The sequence below is a fragment of the Papio anubis genome, chromosome 10 (assembly GCF_008728515.1).
Source record: "Papio anubis isolate 15944 chromosome 10, Panubis1.0, whole genome shotgun sequence".
Lineage (NCBI taxonomy): Eukaryota > Metazoa > Chordata > Mammalia > Primates > Cercopithecidae > Papio > Papio anubis.
The window spans coordinates 54,179,316-54,198,003 of record NC_044985.1 but is presented as its reverse complement, the minus strand read 5'-3'; the positions used below and the strand labels follow the sequence as shown (position 1 = coordinate 54,198,003).

General features: G+C 40.3%; 1 protein-coding gene and 1 long non-coding RNA gene across 2 annotated transcripts in view; one reads left to right on the top strand and one right to left on the bottom strand.

The window, feature by feature from the left end:
- MYO3B (myosin IIIB) overlaps nucleotides 1-18,688 on the bottom strand; it is a 485,789-nt gene that overhangs the window by 193,335 nt on the left and 273,766 nt on the right. The window contains exons 23-24 of the mRNA XM_031651705.1: nucleotides 18,328-18,407; nucleotides 913-990 (exon numbers count right to left, since the gene is read on the bottom strand). Coding sequence (XP_031507565.1) covers nucleotides 913-990; nucleotides 18,328-18,407 — 158 coding nt within the window. The remainder of the gene's footprint in view (nucleotides 1-912; nucleotides 991-18,327; nucleotides 18,408-18,688) is intronic.
- LOC116269158 lies at nucleotides 7,871-9,686 on the top strand. The gene is made up of 3 exons (XR_004176550.1): nucleotides 7,871-7,947; nucleotides 8,480-8,580; nucleotides 9,622-9,686. It is a non-coding gene; the product is annotated as an uncharacterized LOC116269158 (long non-coding RNA).

Sequence of the window (18,688 nt, the reverse complement as noted above, 5' to 3'; positions counted from 1 at the left end):
CTCTGTCACCCACACTGGAGTGCAATGGTGCAATCTCGGCTCACTGCAACCTCTACCTCCCAGGTTCAAGCAATTCTCCTGCCTCAGCCTCCCAAGTAGCTGGAATTACAGGCATCTGCCACCACACCTAATTTTTGCATTTTTAGTAGAGATGGAGTTTCACCATGTTGGCCAGGTTGGTCTCAAACTCTTGACCTCGGGTGATTCGCCTGCCTCAGCTTCCCAAAGTGCTGGGATTACAGGTGTGAATCACTGTGCTTGGCCTAACAGCATTTCTACTGTGAAACTATCTGGATCTCAGCTTCCAGTGGTACGTGATCTCTAAAGGCCTTCCAACTCTAATGCTTTATAATTTGAAGACAAACAAATCTGTGCAAATTGCTGCAAGATTCTATGTGTCTTGTCTTTGCTATATAATGTGCATTTAACAGAGCCCTTCTAGAGACCGTGTTTTTACCCAAAGGAGGCATTTAACTAGATGAAGTATCAGAAATAGGGATGGCAGAAATGGGAAATAATAGGGCTCAGACAAGTATATTTTACAATGGGTCAATTTAATCTAGGAAAATAAAATCAATGCTAAGACAGATTCTCTTAGTATCTGAACTTCATAAGCCAACTTCTGGAACTTTATTAACTACTTTACTATTCAGTATGCTAGAAAAGTGGCTGCCTCCAGTAACTTTAAGACCAAGAAGCAGCTTGAATGCTGACAGAATCAGTCATTTAATGGGCAGGAGGATTGTGTGCCCAGTGCTCTCTTCCCGCCCTGCTTCCACCACTTCCCCAACCCGATGTTTCTTGACTCTGTGCTTTGCCCTTGTTTCACTGACTCTATCTGGGCACCTCATAAGAAGGCTTGGATAGTCCTTTTTGGAAGTAGGCAGAATACAGATCAAGAAGACTCCATACCCGGAAGTAAGAAGCCACGGTTTGCCTCTTCATGTTGGTGGTTTCTTCCGGATGCCGTATCACCTCCAGAGTGTCCACCTGGAAGCAAGATGGAGGCAAGTGGTTTGGGGATCCAGGCACTTACCTCATGCTCCATGTCTTCCAAAATCTGAAAGCCTGTTTGGCCGAATATCTGAGGGGCCATGGTATTTAGTACACAATAGTGTCCTACTGTGGGGAGAATTTTTCAAAACATAGAAACAAAGAATATGTATTGTTCTACTCATTTGACAATACCTCACTCTGTAAAATACCATATGGTCTCAGTGTAAACCTCTGTTATTTCGATACTTCTCCATCTTCTAATGAACCCCCGTTAAATTGTCTAGTAAGGTCACGTGAGACCAAACTACTGCCTACAAGGAAACTTGGCAAAGGGCCATGAGGCCAAATGATTATAAAGACATGACGGCCCCAAAGGCCAGGTTGTACCACAGGGAATTAGGCCAGCACCAGTTGCCTTCCATGTCATCAGACTCTGATGCTGCAGCACTCCTCCTACCTCCCACAGTTCCCATGTGCTCACTGCAGATAGGAGCTCAGGCACCAAATCACTCGGAAACCCAACGGAATGAACCTGTTCTCAATATCTATCCCAACTACCTGGGCTGACTGGAAGGAATTTATTGATGAAAACAATTGTAGGGACCGACTGCAAGCAGCCTGCGTTCCATTATTATAATGCAACAACAAAAACTCTGCTTTCGTTTGCAGAGTGCGTGAGTGGCATTTAGCACTGGCCTTGCCGTGGCAGCTTCCCATCTGCTCTGAACAGGTGGCAAGGGTATAAAGCAGAAATATTTGAAATGGAAGACACTGCTGTCAGCATGTGGGTTAGGCGGGGTGGACTGCCATCCAGGCAGCCACCTTCCCATGGGATGAGGATGTCTGCAGGCTTGTTCAATGAAAGTGAAAAACTGGTGCTAAAAGGGGTGGGAGTTAGGAGGGGTGAATACAGAGGGTCACCTAAAGGAGTATGTGGGAGACTGTGTGTAAAATGGAAGGAAATGCTTCAATTGGGATGGGTCAAGAAAATAGGTTTATTTAAGAAGGGGAGAAAACATGGTGCTAAGTTTTCCAAACCTAGAAAAGCAACTTAACCGTGAGCAGGTCTATGACCTGAGTGAAGACATCAGAGACAGTGCAGCTTTATTTTAATGGGCTGCACAGCAGATGCCATCAGTCCATTCACATGCAGCTGAAACAATGATACAACTGCCTATAGGTTTGACATTTTAATTTTGTCTTTTTCTTTTTTTTTTTTTTTTTTTTTTTTGTGAGACGGAGTCTTGCTCTGTTGCCCAGGCTGGAGTGCAGTGGTGGGATCTCTGCTCACTGCAAGCCTCGCCTCCTGGGTTCACGCCATTCTCCTGCCTCAGCCTCCTGAGTAGCTTGGGACTACAGGCGCCCGCCACCATACCCAGTTAATTTTTTGTATTTTTAGTATAGACGGGGTTTCACCGTGTTAGCCAGGATGGTCTTGATCTCCTGACCTTGTGATCCACCCGCCTTGGTCTCAAACTCCCGATCTCAGGTGATCCACCGCCTTGGCCTCCCAAAGTGCTGGGATTGCAGGAGTGAGCCACCTCGCCCGGCCTCAGCACTTCTTTTTATTAAGAGATCCTCCCTGAAGAAGCACCTCTAGCTTTGAACCTGCTTTTCCTCCTTCATTTCCCTCTCTTTTTATTCAAATTAACTAGTGAGCACCAGGCCCCCTAGGCAGCTGAAAAGCTCATTTATATTTTTCTACTGGTAGATGTTTATGGATTGACTTATTACCCTCCCTCAGAACTTATAACAGACCCTTGGCATTTGAGAATTTAACAGCTTAGTGACCAAAAAATCCTTGATGTGTATTAATTCAGTTGAAACACAATTTAAAAGGAATATTCTTGTAAGAAAATTTCACATGTATCCCATAATCTGCACAAATAAAATATAAATAAATCAAAGGAATAATCTGTATTGTTTTCAAGATCAGCACCGGTTCCCTCCAGCAAATTGGAAAAATGCAGAGTTAAGCACCAATTTGTACTCCAAAAGTTATAAGGCTACATGGTCAGAAGGTAGCTCCCAGCTAGTGACAGCCCCCTCTAACTGCACAGCATCTGTGTTTCAACAGGACTTTAAGTTCTGTCCTTGCAATCACATACAGAGTGAGGTTTGGAAATAAAGTAAAAACCTATTCTTTGATATATACAACCTGGAAATGCTAATGCTTATCTGTAATTCACCACCTACATACTTAGTACTGTATTTGACAGAATACGTGATATGTTATTGGGGTATTTTCTAAGTTAAGAATTTAGAAAGGTCTTCGGTTGTCGAGGGGGTCTCTTGTATATTTGCATAGTCATAAGGTTCTCCTGAACTTGGAATGGATCTAAAAGAGAGAATTTCCAACAAGGAACAAACCAGAAGTTGCTTCTCTCAACCCTTTAAACTAGACCTCTCTCTGCATCAGGCCTCCCGTGAAACTCCAAAGCCAGCCCCTAAAGTCCAAACCAAAAGGGCTGAGAAGGCTGTTGTGTAGCCTAAGAGATTTTCTTCCTGAGCTAATTTCGTTAATACAATAGTAGTAGCATCATTTAATTTTTTAACCAAAAATGCTTTTGGAAACAATCTGGAAAGTGGATTCTATTAGGGCATCATCTAGCAAATAGTTCTTCCCCAAAGTGGGGATTTAACAAAGAAAAAATCCTCTCCAAAGTATTTATATGTTTTTACCTTAGGACAAAAAAAGAGACTGGAAAAGCTTTCCTAGGCTGAGTGATTGCTATTGACATGCCTGGTTGAAATTCTTGCTAGCTGTGTGGTCATGCACCTGTCATACTCATGTGCCATAGAAGTAGGACATTTCAGTCAACGGTAAACTGTATATGCTACAGTAGTACCATAGATTATAATGCAGCTGAAAAATTCCCATTGCCTAGTAATGTTGTAGACATCATAATGTCATAGTGTACTTCATTTCTCATGTGTTTGTGGTGATTTGGTGTAAACAAACCTGTGCTGCCAATTATATCAAAGTAGAGCATGTACAATAATGTACAGTACACTGGATAATAATAAACAACTATGTTACTGGTTTACATATTTACAATACTAGTAATCATTATTTTAGCCAGGTGCGGTGGTTAATGCCTGTAATCCCAGCACTTTGGGAGGCTGAGGTGGGTGGACCACTTGAGGTCAGGAGTTCGAGACCAGTCTGACCAATGAAGTGAAACCCTATCTCCACTTAAATATAAAAATTAGCCAGGCATGGTAGTGGGCACCTGCAGTCCTAGCTATTCAGGAGGCTGAGGCAGGATAACTACTTGAACCCAGGAGGTGGAGGTTGTAGTGAGCCACGATCATGCCACTGCACTCCAGCCTGGATGACAGAGCGAGACTCTATCTCAAAAAAAAAAAAAAAAATCATTATTTTAGGGTGTACTCCATCTACTTACATTAAAAACAAAACAAAAAACATTAACCATGGAACAGCCTCAGGCAGGTCCTTTCGGAGGTATTCAAGAAGAAGGCATTGCTATCGTAGGAGATGATGATACTATGTCTGTATTGCCCTAAAGACCTTCCAGTTCGACAAGGTGTGGAGTTAGTAGAAGAAGGTGATATTGATGATCCCGACCGTGTGTAGGCCTAGGCTAATGTATGTGTTTGTGTCTTTGTTTTTCACAAAAAAGTTTTAAAAGTAAAAGTAAAAAATTTTAAAAAAGTTTATAGAATAAAGACATAAAGATTTTCGTACATTTGAACAATGTGTTTGTGTTTTAAGCTAAGTGTTATTACAAAAAAAAGAGTGAAAAAGTCTTTTAGACAGACTTGTCCAAACCATTCTTTGTTTTGCAGACTTTTTAAGTTCATAAAATAAAAGAGTTAAACTAAGGTTAATTTATTATTGAAGAAAATGCATTTTAAAATAAATTTAGTATAACCTAAGTGTATGTTATTTATGAAGTCTTCAGGAGTGTACACTAATGTCTCAGGCCTTCATATTCACTCGCCACACACTCACTGACTCACCCAGAGTGACTTCCAGTCCTGTAAGCTCCATTCATGGTAAGTGCACTACGCAGGTGTGCCATTTTTAATCCTTTGTACCACATTTTTACTATACCTTTTCTATGTTTAGATACAAAAATACTTACCACTGTGTTATACTGCCTACAGTATTCAGTACAGCAACCTGCTGCACAGGTTTGTAGTCTTGGAGCGATAGGCTATAGCTTATAGCCTAGGTGCATAGTAAGCTATGCCATCTAGGTTTGTGTAAGCACGCTCTATGACTGAACGACGACAAAAATCACCTAATGATGTAGTCCTCAGAATATATCACCATTATTAAGTGACTGATGACTGTATTTAACTTTTAAAAGCCTCTGTTTTCCTCATTAATAAAATTGGTTAGTCAAAATTGCTGCCTTGCACACACATAACAAATAACATTAGCTCTCCTTCCATTATTACTGTGATTGATTTAGTTTTAGTGTAGTGATAAATATCAAGGATGCAAAGTGCGTTCAGTGGCAGAAGGAGAGTTCTGCTACCACACAACTCAGCAAGGAGATCTTTATATTTATTGGTAAGAAAAATAGTTCCAGTGAAACTGTTGGGGTACAGAAACATATACCCCAAAATATGGTACTTCGACATGTTGAACTAAAGAAGAGTCAAGGTCTCTCTGATACCCCCAACCCCCATCTCTTAATCCTCTGTCTCTCCCATAGCCCAGGATGAAGCTGTTCTCTAAATTCCTTTATCTGCCTAAAGTCTAGAGCCACCAAAGAAAACAATTATCTGTGATCCCTTCCCTGAGTTTTTCATTAACTAAACTCATATCACAGGAAGAAAGGCTGCAGTCTGTCAACACAACTGAACAGACTTGTCCCAAACCATTGTTTGTTTTGCAGACCTAACAGACTTTGTCCCAGGCCATTGTATGTTTTTCAAGGCCATTAAATTCCCCTAAAATCATTTACCATACCCCTAAAATCATCCACGCTTCTCCATCTCCCTCTCCCTTAAGAAGGGTATATAACCATCTGTGTACCATGTGTCTGACAGGTAATCATTCTGTGATTCTCCCCTATTCTCGTTAACACATCTGTATTCTTTTTCTCCTATTAATCTGCCTCTTGTCAGTTTATTTTCAGCAAACTTTCAGAGAGTGAGGAAGTTTTCCCTTGGTCCCTATAAGACCAATATCAAAATGATCAATAGAAGCCATATTCTGGACAAAACCATTGTCTGTCTAACCCAGTATGCTTTCCTCCTACAACACAGACTTACGCAACAATGTAAGTCAGCTGGAGCTGAGCAAGCGTGCTTTCCGTCCACAATGATAAACATCCTGCTTGGTTCCTTGTGAATGGTTAGCCTTCAGAGTGGTCACGAATAAGTTTTACAAATTGTGTTACAGTCCCCAAGCCACAGCAGTTGAGCAAGCTTCTATATACATATGGGCTCCACACATGGAATTTTAAATGATTATCAAAACTTGAGTAATATAGTATATATTGAGTGTTTCCTATCTGAAATCACTGTACTAAACACTTCCTATGTTATGTCACTAAATTCTCAAAATGACCTATGAAGTAAATAACATTATTCTTCCTATTCTATATATGAGGAAGTTAAGACTAACATATTTTAGGTAAAATTCCCAGAGTCCTACAGCCAGTAGACGGCCATGCCTATGTCTGAACCCACTTTGATTCCTAAACCATATTTCTTAAACATTATGTACTGGCACTGAAACCACCTTTGCAAAAATTATAACTGAGACAATTATTACAATGAAAGAGACTTGACATAACTGACTCCATCTTGCTTCTAACCTCCAAGCTGTCCTTGTTCATTCCTGGGTGTAGGCTGAACTAACTTTAAGAGGAACTTATAGTTTAGCTTTGAAACAAAGACAACAACAGCCCTTTCCCAAAACAAATCCCCTTCCTGCCTGGGGACTAGACTGCCTTTGCAGGACTAACAAATTAGCCACAAGATTAGAAATCATGGTTTAGAAGTCATGCAGCTGGAGGCTGCCAGATTCTACATTTTTCCAAATTGCTCTCGGGGACAGAATCAGTATTGTAAGGCCTAAGATCAGTGCTCGAGATATTTATAGACCCTACACTTGATGGACCAGCTGGCACCATCCAGATCCATAAACTGGCTCATCTGGTCTTGTGGTCCCAACCCAGGAATTGACTCAGTGCAAGAGGACAGTTTCGACTCCCTATGATTTCATCTCTGACCTGACCAATCAGAACTCCTAATGCACTGTCCCCTCTACCCACAGAATTATGCTTAAAAATTCAGATCCCCAAATTCTCTCATTTTAGTAATAAAAAACTCTGGTCTCCCACACAACTGGCTCTATGTGAATTATTCTTTCTCTATTGCAATTCCCGTCTTGATCAATCGGCTCTGTCTAGGCAGCAGGCAAGGTGAGCCCGTTGGGTGGTTACAAATTTGCAGGCTGGTCTGGGATTGCCTTTGTAGCTACCTGCCCATGGTTCGGTAGCCCCTCTCCTTTGATGGATCCAGAGGCCAGCCCAAGCAGCCACCTAGTTCTCTTGGATTAGAGGATGACTCTGACACTGTCTCTACTGGCAAGTCAGTGCTAGCCCAATGTTCATGAATTTAATTGCAATAGAGAAATAGTCCTGGGGAGACATTTCATAACTGCAGCCCCACGGTAGGACGTCTGTCTGTAGCTCCGCCACAGAGTGTCTGTAACTGGAGCCGTACTGCAGGGTGTGTCTCTGTCTGTAGCAAAATCATGGAGTGTCTGTAGCTGTAGCCCCATTATGAGGTGTCTGATTTGGTGAGTATTCTAGGAGCTGCCAACACCTCCTCCCTTCTGCTGATAGTTTTGGCTCCTTCAAAGTCTCCGTTGGCCCTACCTAATGAGTAGGAAGAGTCTTGGTTCCGGAGATTTCTTCTCAATCAGGAAGATTTGGGGGAGATTTCTCAGATGGGGAATAGGAGGTTAGTTTGGAAGGAATACTCTTGGAATTCTTGGCAAGGGATCTTGATTTGAAAGGCCTTCTGTCCATCTTGTCTTTGTTGTGTGTGTTTGTATGTGTGGAAGGGATCTCTGAAGAAACTGCTGACCGAAGTCCAGCAGGCCTAACTTGAAGAACCCTCTGTAAGTGTAATCGCATTCGGTGAGCCCTGAAGAAAGCTCAACAGGCCTGACTCTGTGATTCTCCACTCTTCGTCTTGCCAAGAGACCACTCATCAAATTCCTAGTTGGAGGTCATCCCTCCCCACTTTAAGTGGATCAAAGATGACAGAGACCAACGGGAGAAAGTTTGAGCCTTGTTAGGTCAATTTTGGGTGTGGAATGAGGTGACTAGTGTCTGTTTTGTTACGTGTATTTTGCTTCGGCTGGGATGGAAAACGTTAATTCGGTTCCTCATGCAGCCCATTGGGTGGCATCTTACAAAACTAGAAAGCTTTTGCCTATGGTTCCATAAAACAGAAAGTGACCATTTTCTTTTGTAATGGGTCCCCACAGCTTGGTGCCATGAGCAGGGTCATCAAAAGCTGCTCTGTTCTTCTGAAAGTTGCAGAGAAAGGGAACCCAGAAACCTGGTACCTGGTATGCTGGCAAAAAGGGTAAGAATTTCTTACCAGCCAGGTTTCTGGTCGGTTGGTCGGTTGGTCAGTCTGTCTGTCTCTCTCTCCTTCGTGTGTGTGTGTGTGTGTGTGTATGTGAATGGTAAACATCACTGTCTCTTCTGCAAAGGTTTGATTAATAGAAAAAAAGGATTTGTGAGACTAGTCTTATTAGGATGCCGCAAATCTGGTGTACTTTGTGCTAAGAATTTGTCTTTCTGTAATGGAGAGGCAGTGTCACAGGACAGAACACAGGCTTTGAACCCCTAAACGCCTACTTTTCAAGCCAGCCTGGCAGGCTTGTCAGTTACAAACTTTGCTGCAGGCCCCTGAAACCAATACTGGATGAAGCTTCTCTCTCATGTTGTTTTATGTCCTTAAAATCTTAACCTTGTGACCATGTGGGGATACTTTAGTCTCTGCCATCCAGAGGACAAGGATTTTGGGGTTCATGTCATAGTTAGCCCTAAAAATTATCTTAAGCAGTTTAAAGCCTTTGTAAGCTCAAAATTGGCTACTCTAGGCCTCTTTTGGGAAGAACAATAGAAACTGCTTAATGTTGTAGCTTCATAGCTAAGGCTTTGTTTTTTGACAATGGCAGCCTAGGTTCAATTCTTGGCTTAGGAAATCAGTCCTTTCTGCTTTGTTATTTGTGAAACTTTTTGCCATTTATTGATTCTTTTCCCCCAGGGACTGCTTCTGATTTCCTAATTTTTTATTTCTCTGAATTACCTTTGGGTAGATTCTAAATCTTGTAAATAAACTGTTTACTGTCTCTTTGAGACACCTTATGCATCCATGGTCAAGTTATAACCTTAGTTAAAACTTATTAATTTCACTGGGAGGTTACCTGTGGTAGAATTCAAAAGTCAAAAATATTGGCTTTCCTGACTGGAGTCTGGAATGAGATTTTAAAAGTTTTTTAAAAAACAAAAGAGCTCTACTGTTAAAATCAGCTTAATTAAAATGGATATCCAAGCTATACATATTTAAAAGGCCTTTATCTTTTTCCTCTTCTTGAATTGCTTTTTTCTGAAAAAGGTTTTTCTCTCAGTTGACGGAATTATTTTTCTCCATTTTGTCTGCTTCCTGCTCCTGATGCCCACATGAGAGAATCTAAGAATTTCAAATAGCCTGGACTCCTGGGAAAAAACAGAGGTGGCACCACAGACCCCATTCTGGAAAAAACCTATTTTCCTCATGGAACCCCAGGAATTGAAAGTGGATAAATATCTCTCAAAATCTAAGGCTGTGTTTGGTTTTTCATTGTGTTACCTGACCTTTTTTTGACTTTTGGGGGCATCAGAAATTACTTTACATTATGGGAAAGCCTTTAGCCTTGGTGTATAGCAACTTTAAGGGATATTGGCTGTTATGGAGGAATACTTGGCTCTTTGCGTGCTTGGATTAGAGAAGCATGCTTGGTCACCTGGAAAGTATGCAAACATCCCCCTCTTCCACTGAGAGATGAGACTCCCGTGGGGATGGGCTGATTACAAAATGGGCTGATCGGCTTTGGGTTGCCTTGTAATAAAATGCACAGTAAAAGCATTGCACTTTCTTCTTCCATAGTATTTCCCTCTTTTGGGGGATCCAGGATGTGATATAAAAATGGGACCCCTCGGCCGGGCGCAGTGGCTCACGCCTGTAATCCCAGCACTTTGGGAGGCCGAGGCAGGTGGATCATGAGGTCAGGATATCGAGACCATTCTGGCCAACACAGTGAAACCCTGTCTCCATGAAAAATACAAAAAACAAAATCAGCCGTGCATGGTGGTGAGCGCCTGTGGTCCCAGCTACTCGGGAGGCTGAGGCAGGAGAATGGCTTGAATCCGGGAGGCGGAGCTTACAGTGAGCCCAGACTGTGCCACTGCACTCCAGCCTGGGCGACAGAGCAAGACTCCATTTCAAAAAAAAAAAAAAAAAAAAAAAAAAGGGACCCTTAATGTTGGTGATCTGTTTCTGCCTTCCAGCTGTGCCTGCTTATTAGGCCCTGGAAACAGCAAGCTTTCCTGACCCTATTCCTCCAAGGGCTCCACCCTGAAGCCAATAATCCAATTATTGACAAACGAAAATCTTGACAACTACTGGATCTTCTTCTCTCTGTATATTTATATCTGTTTGTGTGATGTTTATATATGAAAGAGCTCTGAACAACTGGGGGCAAAATAAGGGCTTAAATAAAATATTTTGTCAGAAAAATAGAAACTTTAATGCCGTTTTGTTCATGTGACTTTAGTAATCTTTCAGAAATAAAGACAACTTTAAAGATTATTGGTAAAATAAAAATGTCTTCAAAATTTAGACATTTGATCAAGACATTTGGTCTAAATTAGGTCAGATATTAGGTTTGCTAAATGCTTTAAGGTAATAAACTGCTTCTTTGACTTTTGAAAACTGTTTGACTTACCTACTTTGGAGCCATTAGGTTCTAGATAAGGCCTGGGGACATGTGGCATAAGCCACACCCCCTGACTGTACTAGGAAGAATCAGACCTTATTTGCACTGCTGTCTGGTGTCCTAGGCTCCACAGCCAGTATATATTAAAATCATTTACTTATCAGACTTTTCACAAGAAATGAAAGATTCTAAAAGTTAACAGTGTAACACATACTTGAGTCCACTGGAAAAAGAGTTTTACATGCAAGGTTGCAAGGTATAGAAGGAAAGTAGAATGTGGTTTTGGTGGGAAATTATAAGAAGGCATGGGAATATGGTTTTTGTTAAAGGGAACGTAATTTTGTCTAGTTTAGAGGGTTTTAAAGAATGTCTTAACCTAAAAGAGTAAAGGGTCAAAACTGAAGTTTAAGCAAGTTGGAAAGGTTTATGAAGGGTTGATCTTATAAAGGAAGTTCTGTGAAAAGAAGCAAGTTGGCTAAGAGTTGAGGGGAACTGTTTTGTAATTTTCTGTATATCGAACAGTAAAATAAAAGCACATTGATGTGGAGCCAGAATCTGGTCCTATGTGTCTGAGTAACAGGGTTTTCTTTTTAAAAAAATTGATCTGTTTAACAGAAAATTGTAAAGAGTTAGTTATAAGAAGTTTATGAGAATCTTACCTTATAGTCAAACTAATTAAAACTACATAAATTTATAAAATTGTATTAAAAACTAGCTTTAGCATTAAAGATGCCCTAAAGCAAACACGAAACTTGTTTTTCTCTTTTGAAAAAGATTTTTATGTAATATTAAGAGCAATTAAAACAAATCTTGTTTGCCTTTTGAATAAACTACAAAAAAAAGGGAGGGGAGAGAGAAGAGACAGATTCGGTTGACCTCATGCTGTCTTCATCGGATATTATTGTCTAGAAAGCTGAGTCTCCTCTCTACCAGAGTAAAGGTTTTTTCCTTTTTAAAATTTCTGGGTTATCATTTTGGCTATATGAATGACTTATGGTGACCTGGGATTCTATTTAGTGATATCCAGTGTTGTAGACCTTCGATATTTGACAAACTTTCCAAAGTCAAATTATAAAGTATGTCTTTTTCTGACCTAATTAATCTTTTAGATATTAGGTCCCCTAAAGTGCAAAAATGATGTATTTGCCTTATTTTACATAAAAATCACACAGGAAACATTGTCAACTATGAAATGATGTTTGGCTTTCTTTGGACTGTATTTTTATAAATATGTTATTTGTATGTGTTCAAAAATTATAGGAAGCTTCTATAATTCTGACATAACTGAATGTATATTAAGCCTTTAATTATTATGTAAAATTGTATGCCACAGAAGTAATCAAAATTCCTAGTCAATTGTAGCTTTAATAGTGGCTGCCTAAGACTTTTGTCATCCACAGACAAACTGTCTTGTTTTGATCCTTTCCAGTAGGCAGTTTATAATGAGATATAGGGCTCTGATGGGTTCTCTTGAATGTAGGTCTCTGATAACTTTAGATATTGTGTTATTGGAATAGAGGAAACAAAACAAACTTCTAGGACTCATGGAGAGCTGATGTGATAAACATTGCTAATCCTTTTGTTTTTCAGAGTCAAGAAAACTTTTTCTTTTGAGCTATTTAGAACATTTAGCAATTGAGTAAAGTATACTCAAATTTCATGAATGAAATTTGGAGCATATTGCTTTCTCTCCACCTGATTCCTCCAGAATTTAGAAACTATTTGTGAGTATTCTCAATTTATGGCAGTCTAGTTTTTTGCATAAGTGCAATAAGAATCTCTTTTCTTTTGTAACAGGACACAATTGGAGAAACTGGTTATTTTACCAAGGCTTTGACTGGAATGGCATGCTTTCTTTAAATAATCAAAGTTGACTTATAGAGCCAATAAAGGGAAAGCTGGCCTCATGCCTTGTCTACACATTCCCTGTACAGGGTTCCTGACCTGTACTAAATAAAGAATGTTACTTTCTGACAGGCCCAGGAGCACCAAGTTATCTTAGGACCTTCAGAGGAGGAAAATTCACTCAACTCATACAGGTATGTGCAGATATAGATAAATCTGTGACTGGGCTTCAAGGCTTTAAAAGTACAACCTGAGATTCTCTATAGAACAAAGTTTCAGCAAAGCCAATTTTAAAAGAGCCTATATGGCAAATAATTATTCCTACTGGACTTTATGCAAATAATCAAGCCAAGCGTAATAGGACTAAAATTTATTTTGCAAGTAAATTTGGCCTACTATGATTTATCTTTAATAAAATTGGGGACTAGTGAGAGAAAAATTATACTTCCAAAAAAAAAAACACAACTATAGCACACTTGTTGTTAGTTGTTCTCGAGTTTTTATTACTTTCTGCAATGTGGATTAAATCCTAAATTATTTGTGGGCTACAAGTCCCCAAACTAATGCTTTCAAATCTTTACTTTTAAAACTTGGAATTGCACTGCTTATCCCAGAACACATTATTTACCTTATAGTATGCTGTTCTATAAATGCTGCATTAAAACTATAGATGAGAACACTAACACCCTTGTCATGTAAGCCTTGAAACCCCAACCAGGCACCTATAAGTACATGCAGACAGCTGCAAAGCAGTTCTACTCCTCTTACCTTGGGGTCAGTACCTAACCCCACCATGCCCCCTGTTCAGCAGGAAGATGTTAGAGTGGTCTTCATCCTTTTTCCATCTTCATAGAATAAGGTGTTACAAAACCCAAAGGAAGGGACTGAAACTACCTTTGCAAAAATTGTAACTGAGACAATTATTACAGTGAAAGAGATCTAATGTAACTGACTCCATCTTGCTTCTAACCTCCAAGCTGTCCTTGTTCATTCCTGGGTGTAGGAGGAACTTAGTTCGTAGTTTAGCTTTGAAACAAAGACAATAACAGCCCTTTCCCAAAATAAATCCCCTTCCTACCTGGGGACTAGACTGCCTTTGCAGGACTAACAAATTAGCCACAAGATTAGAAATTATGGTACAGGAGTCAAGCAGCTGGAGGCTGCAAGACTCTAAAACTCCCCAAATTGCTCCTGGGGACAGCATCAGTATTGTAAGGCTGAAGATCAGTGCTTGAGATATTTACAGACCCTACACTTGATGGACCAGTTGGCACCACCCAGATCCATAAACTGGCTCATCTGGTCTTATAGCTCCAACCCAGAAACAGACTCAGTGCCAGAGGACAGCTTCAACTCCCTATGATTTCATCTCTGACCTCACCAATCAGAACTCCCGATTCACTTGCCCCCTACCTACCAAAGTATCCTTCAAAACTCCAATCCTTGAATACTTGAGGAGACTGATTTGAGTAATAATAAAACCCTGGTCTCCTCACAGCCAGAATTGTGTGAATTACTCTTTCTCTATTGTAATTCCCATCTTGATCAACTGGTTCTGTCTAGGCAATAGGCAAAGTGAACCCACTGGGTGGTTATACCACCCAATGTGGTTTGATATAACTTACAAAATAAAAGTCTGAAAGCATGGTATCAGTAAAAAGATTTGCCTCATTTGTCAACTAAATCTACTCTTAGACAAAGATACAGACTCCAAAGAATCCCATAACCCTCTAGATTTTGGCAATAAATGAAAACTGAAGAATTTCCTCCTGTTCTTAGTAAGTGCTCACTATTTGCATCCTGAAGCCTCAGAAGTGCTCATATTTATTATCTTCTTGACAAAGCCTCTTCAGAAGAATTTTTATTGCTATCAAGTGATGTATCTATCCCTTAAGAAGAAGAAAAAAATCCTACAGCACCACTGATCTCAAACATCTTTAGAGTACTGAGTAGAAAGCAAGACACACTGAAAACTGGCTCTGTGCAGTGCCGCTCCGTGTGTTGAAGCTGACAGAGTTAAGGACATGCTATCCCCAAATATATGGGACTTTGGCATTTAAACAGCAGAGGCAGGAAGGCCACTCTCAGCTTCCCTCAGCTCTTCTCTGAAGCAGGCCAGAATACCTAGGAAGGTCACTCTCTGCTATTTTCCCTCTCTCCTCCCCGAAGACCCTCATGTGACAGATGTCCTGACCTGAGGTAAGGAATACCCAGAGGTAAGGAATGTCACATAGGGAACCAAGAAGAATCTGAGCAAACAGACCTTGCTAAGTAAGCCCCAGTTTATTACCACTAAATCACACCCTTTTGTTTTTCAGTCATAACTCTGCACAACTGACCATAAAAATACACAGATTTCCCTGTTCCTTTGGGTCTTCATATCTGATGGCTCTCATGTCATCTAAAACTTATATTAAATAAAATTTATGCTTTTCTCTCATTAATCTGTTTTTTGTTATAAGAGGTCTCAGCCACAAACCTTTTGATGGGTGAGGAAACAATATTACTTTTCCGCCACACTTATACAGCCCACCTTTATCTAGGGCCACTTCTGTAATTTTACCTTGGATAAGTCAGATAGTAACTGGAGTTGGTTTTGTTTCATTTTTTATTGCTATTCTTGCACTTCATATTTTTGATGCCTTAATGATTAGAATTTTCAATTCATTTTCTAAGTGAAAACAAATCTTTAGTCATTTTCATCAGACCCATACACATTATTATTTTAATGATGTAAATATATGCCACACACTAGAAGGCACACTTTTCACGTGGGCAGGGTCTGAGCCATGTAGATAGTACAGGGAAGGAGGCAACACCGCACTGGTACTGTGGGTATAGAAGGCAGAGGATATGCCTTAGTCCAACAGTCAAAAATCAAACAGAGGAAAGGAGAGGAATGTGGGTTGACAGAAAACATGACATGGGGTTCTTTAATGTTTCTGTGTCATAATCTCTTTTAAAACTGGTAGAAGTCAGTGACTCCAAAAAAAACCACATAGACAATCCATCTTCATTATCTGAGGATTTGCCTACTTGCTAAAATTTATTTGTAACCCAAAGTCAATACCTGCAATGCTTTCATAGTCATTCACAGAAATGCTGATGCACACATTTCCAGCTGAGGTCAAAGAGGATGATGCTCTGCCTTCTTATTTCAGCTCTCATATTATAAACAGATGTCCTTTTTGAGGTCTGTTTAAGTACCAAAATTTTTTTTTTTTGCATTTTTGTGGTTTTCCAATGGTAGTTTTGCTGTTTAAAATGCTGCCCGCCCTCTTCCCCAACCCAGGGTGGGTGTGGTGGCTCACACCTGCAAACCCAGCACTCTGGGAGGCCAAGGCAGAAGGATCACTTTAGGCCAGGAGTTCAAGACCAGCACGAACAATAGAGCAAAACCTCATCTCTACAAAAAAAAAAAAAAATTGTTTTTAATTAGCCTGGTATGGTGCCCACTTATAGTCCCAGCTATTCCGGAGGCTGAGGTGGAAGAATCCTCGAAGCCAGAAGTTCAAGGTTACAGTGAGCTATAATCATGCCACTACACTCCAGCCTGGACAACAGAGTGAGATCTTGTCTTAAAAAAAAAAAAATGGGCCAGGTGTGGTGGCGAGCACCTGTAATCCAGCACTTGGGGAGGCCCAGATGGGCAGATCACCTGAGGTTGGGAGTTCGAGACCAGCCTGACCAACATGGAGAAACCCCATCTCTACTAAAAATACAAAATTAGCTGGGCATGGTAGTGCATGCCTGTAATCCCAGCTACTCAGGAGGCTGAGGCAGGAGAATCACTTGAACACAGGAGGCAGAGGTTGCGATGAGTCAAGATCGTGCCACTGTACTCCAGCCTGGGCAACAAGAGCGAAACTCTGTCTCAAAAAAAAAAAAAAAAAAGGTATCCCCACAAGTGTGGTGCTGTCTAGTGTTTCTAAGCACAAGAAGGTTGTGATATGCCTCATGGAAAAAATACCTTTTTTTTTTTTTTTTTGAGACGGAGTCCTGCTCTGCCGCCCAGGCTGGAGTGCAGTGGCCGGATCTCAGCTTACTGCAAGCTCCGCCTCCCGGGTTTACGCCATTCTCCTGCCTCAGCCTCCCAAGTAGCTGGGACTACAGGCGCTCACCACCTCGCCTGGCTAGTTTTTTGTATTTTTCAGTAGAGATGGGGTTTCCCCGTGTTAGCCAGGATGGTCTCGATCTCCTGACCTTGTGATCCGCCCGTCTCAGCCTCCCAAAGTGCTGGGATTACAGGCTTGAGCCACCACGCCCGGCCGAGAAAATACTTATTGTTCAGGCATGTGTTACAGTGCTGTTGATTGTGAGTTCAATGACACAAATGCTGCAATTGACATACTGTTTTATATTTTAAAATACTGACTATAATTATTTAGAGAAACATATATTAAACAAGGTGTCTTTTAACAGAAATGTGTAAAATGAGGTTATGCATTGATCACTTCACAAAAATATTGTGGCCTAAGTATTGAGCCTGTATTTCCTCCTAGAAGCAATGGTTCAGTATTTGCTGATTCAGAGTTTGCAGCAACTTTAGTGAGCACAACTTTCACCAATAATGAGAACCAACTGTATTAAATACAGATAGAATTTTACATGCACTATTAAGAGGCCCTCAGAACCACTGAAATTCATGCGTAAATCTCTTCTAGAGGCCCAGATAGTTCTAATGTCTTGCCATGAAGTAGCAAAGTTGAAATGTAGGGTATTACAATGAATTATAATAGCAATATTGGTGTAAAAATTATTGTTAACAAAAAATGATTTGAGTTCCTACTCTGTGCAAATAAGTCTTTTATTCTCAAGCAAAGTAAGTATAAATATGTATATCTGTATCAATTTTGTAATACTATTCAACAGTATTAATGTGTGGCCAAATTGTTTGTTCTTTATTAAATAAATTTTCAGTGTAAACCAACAGCTAAGAAAATTCAGAAATGTGACCAGCTTTCACTCCAACACCTTCAAGATAATTGTGTTTCTGTGTTATCACTTACAGTGACTATTAACCAAGCAGTCCTTAAGACTCTTGTTAAACTTTAGCTGGAAGAATAGAACAGTTAACGACATATTTTACAGCTGGATATTTTTTAACCCTTCTAATAACCCCTTTGCACAGATGAGTGTACAACTCATTTTTCAGAGGGCAAAGCAGAGCAATAGGAAACACTGCAGTTTCTTTCCTCCCTGATTCCACTTGGTCCACTAGCTTGCTGGTAGTTTCAGAGAAATGCTTTATCTTTTCTTAGACAGACTTTATTTTCAGGTAGCATTGTTCTTACGTGCTCTTTCTGATAATCAGGATTGTAAGGATTTCATGAAGTTTCCAATTTCCTAACCCCTGACTTCCTAAATGCCTTTGATCTCTCTACTAGACTACCCAGGCAGAGGGCTGCATGAAGGGAACTAATGCTGCCTACTCTAACATTACCCCTGGGTCAAGAGTACCTGCAAGTCCATACCCTATTTGGTGCAAATCTGTTACTCACCTTGGCTTTCCCAGCACTGAAATGTGGAGGCAAAGATCTTGAGGCCACTGTTATCCTAGCTCTTGTCTGGGCCAAATTACCTAAGAAAGAGACCACAAGGGAAAAGTTAAGGAATAGGATCACGAGTAATTTTTCCCTTTGTGTCCTTGGATTTTTCTGAATTTTCAAAATAATCTGCTTTGAATTTTTAAAATTTGGAAAATTTTGAAACTTTGATGATATTAATTATAAATTATAATATTTAAAAGTTTAAAATAATTTGTAAGTGGCTGGGCATGGTGGCGCATGCCTGTAATCCCAGCACTTTGGGAGGCTGAGGTGGGCAGATCATGAGGTCAGGAGATCGAGACCATCCTGGTTA